The 5,855-nt window shown below is 47.2% G+C and overlaps 1 protein-coding gene across 4 annotated transcripts; it reads left to right on the top strand.

Moving 5' to 3' along the window:
- Window positions 1-1,260: 1,260 nt before the first annotated feature.
- LOC120659797 (shugoshin-1-like) lies at window positions 1,261-5,089 on the top strand. 4 transcript variants are annotated; one of them, XR_005669178.1, is made up of 14 exons: window positions 1,264-1,486; window positions 1,617-1,777; window positions 1,908-1,945; window positions 2,053-2,161; window positions 2,781-2,804; window positions 2,895-2,963; window positions 3,040-3,087; window positions 3,169-3,259; window positions 3,452-3,509; window positions 3,619-3,772; window positions 3,936-4,035; window positions 4,232-4,292; window positions 4,431-4,831; window positions 4,912-5,089. XR_005669178.1 is itself a non-coding variant. In XM_039938029.1 (13 exons), exons 1-13 carry the CDS (start codon window positions 1,465-1,467, stop codon window positions 4,708-4,710), a joined length of 1,209 nt encoding a protein of 402 aa, XP_039793963.1. In that variant the 5' UTR covers window positions 1,261-1,464; the 3' UTR covers window positions 4,711-5,083. The 4 variants fall into 4 exon arrangements, 3 of the variants coding, with proteins under 3 accessions (XP_039793963.1, XP_039793964.1, XP_039793962.1); XM_039938029.1 differs by having other exon boundaries at window positions 1,261-1,486; window positions 3,458-3,509; window positions 4,431-5,083; XM_039938030.1 differs by having other exon boundaries at window positions 1,263-1,486; window positions 2,895-2,942; window positions 4,431-5,083.
- The last annotated feature ends 766 nt before the right edge of the window (window positions 5,090-5,855 follow it).

Here is a 5,855-nt window from a genome sequence, read left to right on the forward strand (position 1 = left end):
TGAGCTCGGGGCCGCGGCGGAGGATGTGCGTCGACGGCGGCGCACGACAGCGCAGATCCGCAGCGGCGGGAGCAGCTCGGGATCACGCGGCCGGGTGCTAGTCCGAGGCGACGCGAGGAGCTCCAGGCCATGGCGGCGCGAGGAGCTCGGGACCACGGTGGCTTTGGATAGCAGCAGCGCGAGGAGCTCGGGGTCGCGGCGGCGGGGCGAGTCTGCTGCAGCGCACGGCGACGGGCTCTTGTCCGCGGCGGCGTGAGGATCTTGGGGCTGCGGCGGGCTCGGGTCGGCGGCGGCGGGCGCAGGTCAGCAGCGGCGCAAGGATCCAGTGGCCGCAACAGCGGCGTGCCGCGGCGCCGGCCCTGCTCGCCACCGGTCCTCCCCTGCCGCCCGGATCTGCTCGGAGCCACGCCGCGGGCGCCGCGAACAAGAGCGAGGCCGAGGCGGCGGCGGCGAGGCGGGCCCAAGCCCCCGCGGGGCTCGCGGCCGCGCCCGCGTGCGGGGTGTGGAGTAGCGCGCGCGAGGAGGGAGATGGTGGGACGAGCTCGGTGCGGCAGAGGGAGGAGGAAGGAGTTGGTGGAGGAGGAGGGAGGAAGGAGGGGCGGCACGCCGCCGCCACGAGCTCCGCCATGCCATGGCCTCCACCGCGAGGAGGGGTGCGCCGGCACCGAGGAGGGAGCAGGGAGGAGCGCAGTGCCGCGGCGGCGCTTGTGGGGGAGGAGAGAGGTGAAAGTGACGAGGAGGACGTAGATATAGAAGATGAAAAAACTAAAGGGCTTTTTTCATATATTCATGCCCCTTGAAAGGGGTATGGACCAAAGTGGCACAACTTAACATGTTAGGGTGCTAGATTTCGATTTTGCGAGTTCGTGGACCTAAGTGGCACATCAGGACAAGTTCGAGGGCCGCTGGTGTATTTAACTCAAATATAATTTAAGATGGAGGGTTTATTTGCTAATACATTTTCTCACCATTAGATTGCGATCGAAAGGGTGTTTTACACTAGAAGTGAAAATCTGCAGATAAAATAAAAAGAAACTTAATCGTTACTATATTTTTTATTTCCTGTTATTAGTATTGGAGAGGGTGCATTCAAATCCTATCCCGTTATTATGGTTTTTGAATTCCGTTCCGCTGGGCTCACCGCGCGGCCGCCTGACATCCCGGGCCCACCACCTTCCCCCGCGTCCCGATCAGCCCCTTCACCTCCCGAATTCGCACCCCGCGCGCTGAAATCGAATTCATTCCCCTCCCCCGACCGCGCCGCCGCGCCATCGCCATCGCCATCGCCCTCGCCCTCGCCGCCGCCTCCACCCCTCCGCACACCGCGACGCCACCTGACACACCACGCGCGGAGCCGCCGGTGCCCTCCCCGGTCGGCCGCTACCTGGGCCCCTCGCCAGCGGCGCGCACCCGCCCGTCCATCCCACCCCTGGAGGCGCGGTAGCAGCCGCTTCACCTCCCTCCATGGCCACCGCCGCCGCCTCCAGTAAGTCCACCATCCCCCCTCTCCCCCCCCCCCCCCCCCCCCCCCACCGCTCTGTTCCCCCTCCGTTGCATCTTCTCCCGCCCATCCCTGGTGCTCTATCTCAGCCATCGAGGTTCCGCCCATTAACCAGGAGGTGCGGCGGTCGGTGACTCGAACCCTAGCGCCGATGGCGGTGGCCCCAGGCTCCGGTCGCCGCCGGGGAAAGGGAACAAGGCCGCCGCGCTCGCAGACATCACCAATACCGGGAAGCCCAACGGCTCCAGATCCATCAGCGCCGCCGACGTCATCAAGGTGAATTCTCGTCGCTCTAGCTCGAACATGCCAACGGTCGCATCTAGGTCAACCATGCCATTTCTGTTGGATTGCGGTTCTCTGTGGTAAGCTCTTCCTGGGGCTCAATAGTTGCTTGCTTGTTTTGCAGGAGAACGTGAGGTTGGGTCATCTGCTCAGGGAGAAGATGTATGTTGCCTGCCTCTCCGTCCGCTCTCCTTGTTTGTGTGAAAAAGGGAGGCGAAAGGTTGTTATCTCTTTCTCAAGTAATGTAGCTTTGCTTGGCTTGTTTGCAGAAAGATCATCGAGCTCAGCAAAGTTGAGATGCTCAAGCTCCACCAGCAGCTGCAAGCATCACGGCAGCAGAACATGCAGCTTGCGCAGGCCAATTCTCATATGCTCGCGGTTCGTCTATATCTACATCCACTCCCTGTCTCACCATGGCTACACTATTATTGATCTTTTACTCTTGTGGTACTGCTCATTTGTTGATGATCGAGTGGATGGCATGCTTACTCTGTGAGTTATGCCTCTGCACCACAAATTCACAACAACACTATTTTTCTAAAAAAAGAAAAGTGCTAGCATTTTGGGCAGTTCAGGTTCAGCTTTGCCAAATTACATATCGAGTTAAGTTGATTGTGTATTTGTGTCGGATGTGAATTTGAATAAATTCTGTGTAATCTTATTTTAATCTGCACTATCTACAATCCCAAATATATATCTACTTAGATTTTTCCTAACTCAAATGTTTTCAGCTTATAGACAAAACATCATATCGATAGACAACATAAGGTTTGTCATATATTCATCATGGAAAATACTGTCATCATAGTATAACCCTTTGTATTTAAAATATTATACATATATTGTCATTTCTGAGACCATGCAAGTGTCATAATTGACTTATACCTAGGATCAGAGGAAGTACTTATGAATGAAATCAACACATCACACACATTGTACTTATTTTGGGTGCACAATAAAGCACTGCCTAATCTATCTCTTTGGCGCTTCATTGCAGGAACTAAATACAGGAAAAGATAGAGTAAGCTTCTTTTGTGTTTTGTTCCATTGATTATCAGTACTCAGTATGGTGGTTATTTATTTGGGAATTATTTGAGGATATGATGTGCAGATTAAGGCATTACAGCATGAGCTTTCATGTACAGCAGCACTGCTTAAGGTAAAGGCATCTGAGGTCGAGGTAAATAAGAGCGTGGCTTAACTCAGCTTATTTTTATTATAGATGCCATGGTTTTAGACTCATGTACTATTTGCAGCGAAGGAATAAGACTGCTAAGCAACGGCAGAAAGAAGTAAATTCACAAGTAGGTAGCAAATTCATAAGTAATCATTCACCTTGTTAATATACAATCACTATAATTCTGACTTTGTTTGGTTGAATTTAGGATGTCTTGAAAGGCATACCTTCCAAAGTTACAGCAGCTGAGGCTCGTCGAATTGATGGCTCAGTAATCAGTGCTGTGGTTTCATCTCAATGTAATGCTCTCTCTTATTTCTCTTGTTTTGTTTTGTGGATACTGTACTGTACTCAGCAATCATGTCATCTATTGTACTTCAAGACCCCATGTTGCCGTATTCAACACAAACCATTATATATGCTACATCTTTTATTTTGTCTTTAGTCAGCCAGTGTTATGTTTCTAATTTTTGCTTTATTCAATTTCTTAGCTACAGTAGCATCAAATATTGGCTGTCAAGAGCCACCACAACATGCAACAGAACAGAGGTATATTTCCTATTTATTAACGTTCAAGCTGCAACTGCAACTGAATTCTATATAGCATGATTTTATCAAAGCAAATATTTATTGATTTAGAATTTCTGTGGTTGGGCAGAAATAAACGGAGGAGGTCTTCTAGACTTAACCAAGGGTCTGTTGAAATCAACGAAGTATCTGACAAGACATTGCTTGACAATACTGCAGTTTCTTCAGCTCCTTCCACTTTAAATGTTCAGAAACAGCATGGACCAACCATTGGAAAAGATATGGTAAGTTCATATACTTTTTGCTTGTCTATAAAAGGAAGCCAATTTGAAGGTAGGCTGTCCATTTATTCAGTTAATGATGAACCCACTTACAGATTTACCCATTCACCCATATGAAATTTTGATAAGCTTTATAAGGCTTTTTGTTTCCTGCAATGTTATTCAGGAGATACAAGAAGCATGTTCCAGTGTTGCTGCAGTTGAGTCTCATCAAATTGGTGATAAGGCCCACAATGCCAAGCAGAGTCATCTGGCAGAATGTCAAGGTAATAGACCTCATCTTTCCATTTTTCCAGCAGTTAGTAGTTAGTACCACCTATTTCAAATTATCTAGTTAGTTTCAGATGAAAAATTGCAATATTCTAGAAACCCAAGGACAGTGTCCCAAGTACATGGCAATCGTGGCCTCTTTTTTCTGAACGTAATTTTTGAAGGAAAAAGTTATTCACTATTCCTTTACAGCATCTGTGCAGTATGATATCATTGAGTCCCACAAGGCACCAGAAGACACCATCATCGAAAGGTAAAAAGTCATCCTTTTTATTATTTTTTAAGATGCAATTACAGACAGGGTCGTAAAAACTGGTTTACTGGGTTGTCTATAACTGGCTGGTATGGGTTCTCGAACTGGAATATAAATGTTTGCCTACATGTTTTGCAGGAAATCTCAAAGGAGAAAATCTTCAAGATTGAATACAGCACCTGCTGACGACATGAAGAGCACTTTGGAGACTCTGCAGGAATATGTTATTGCTCCTTTGGCCCCTTCCAATTTGAATGTCTCCATGGAGCAGAGGGCAGATCTAAAGCAGAATGAGGCTTGTTCCTCTATGAAATCTACTGATGGGCATGTGCAGGGGAGGAGGTCTTTGAGGCGGGCTGCTGAAAAGGTCGTCTCTTACAAGGAGATACCCTTGAACGTTAAGATGCGTCGACCTTAAGAAACAAGGAAAACCTTCCCCTTACCTACAAGGAGAACCATCACCTTAACTACAAGAAGTGTCCATTCGCTGTATTTTGTGTAGGCATGTTGTAGGTTGCTGTCTCAGCCAGCCTTAGCAGGTACTTCCCTTTTTGTATGACAGATTGCACATCTTGCAGCTTTGTCAATATTTGTTGACACCATTGCTCTTCTTATCTTGTACTGCAACTGACACTAGTGAGGTGTAACACTGTCTTTCGAGCTGTTCTTGCAGTTATATGATTTATGAACAATGACTGTCGTGCATACTGAGCTGACTTACTTGGCAAGCTTTTGCTAAGTTGTACCCCTTACAAACTTTATTTCTGCATCACGGTGACATGACAGCTTAACTATGAGATCCTCCTGCTCTCAAATTATTCGGCCTTGCTGAGAAATGATAATATCTGGTTCTTGTGGTTTTACTTCATAAGTTTAGAGCCTAATCATAGTGCAACATGTTCTTTGTGAGATTTTACTTGATCTGTGCTAATTTTTCAATATCATGTTCATTGAATTTGTGTCCCGCCAGGAGCTAATGAATCCTCACAGTTTGCAATAACCAATAACCATCCCAACAAACTGATATATAAACACTATGCGGCAATAAATTCTTGAAGAAGGATCGCATTGCATCTTTATACCTGGTTCCCTCCCTTTGTTATACTACAAAAAGGTTTCTCTCTTCATGTTGATATCTATCTATACAACTAACCATTTCCTTTTTGTTGATGTATGCATCAATTTCTAAGAGCACAATATGGCTGTGGAGCGAGAGTCCCTGATTTCACTCATTTCGCATTCTCACAGGTAAGGCTTTAGAGTCAGCTTGACGTTTTCCAAGGCTATGCCGAGGCAAGGCTCGGTAGTGCTGCAGCTCAGCTTGATGGCTTCTGTTGATGCACTTGTGCCTCTGTTGTTCTTAGACAGCACATTGCTCACCTCTACAGATGATTTCTGAAAAAAGAAAAGCAAGCAGTTCTGCAAAAGCATCTTCAAGAGACTAGCTAAAATTCCGTAGCTAAATGAAAAGGTAAAAAGATTAAGTAAAAAAATAAAGAGTTAGCTAAATAGTTGAGTAAACCAACAGACTCTCCATCTTGACCCTCCATGTGAGCTTTCGCC

This window comes from Panicum virgatum, chromosome 2N (assembly GCF_016808335.1).
Source record: "Panicum virgatum strain AP13 chromosome 2N, P.virgatum_v5, whole genome shotgun sequence".
Taxonomy (NCBI): domain Eukaryota; kingdom Viridiplantae; phylum Streptophyta; class Magnoliopsida; order Poales; family Poaceae; genus Panicum; species Panicum virgatum.

Excerpts from the sequence above, each read along its gene's own strand:
- LOC120659797 (XM_039938028.1), top strand. The coding sequence starts at position 1,465 with ATGGCCACCGCCGCCGCCTCCA. Across the intron at positions 2,964-3,039 it reads TAAAGGCATCTGAGGTCGAG|CGAAGGAATAAGACTGCTAA; the intron begins GTAAATAAGAGC and ends TACTATTTGCAG. Across the intron at positions 4,036-4,231 it reads TCATCTGGCAGAATGTCAAG|CATCTGTGCAGTATGATATC; the intron begins GTAATAGACCTC and ends ATTCCTTTACAG.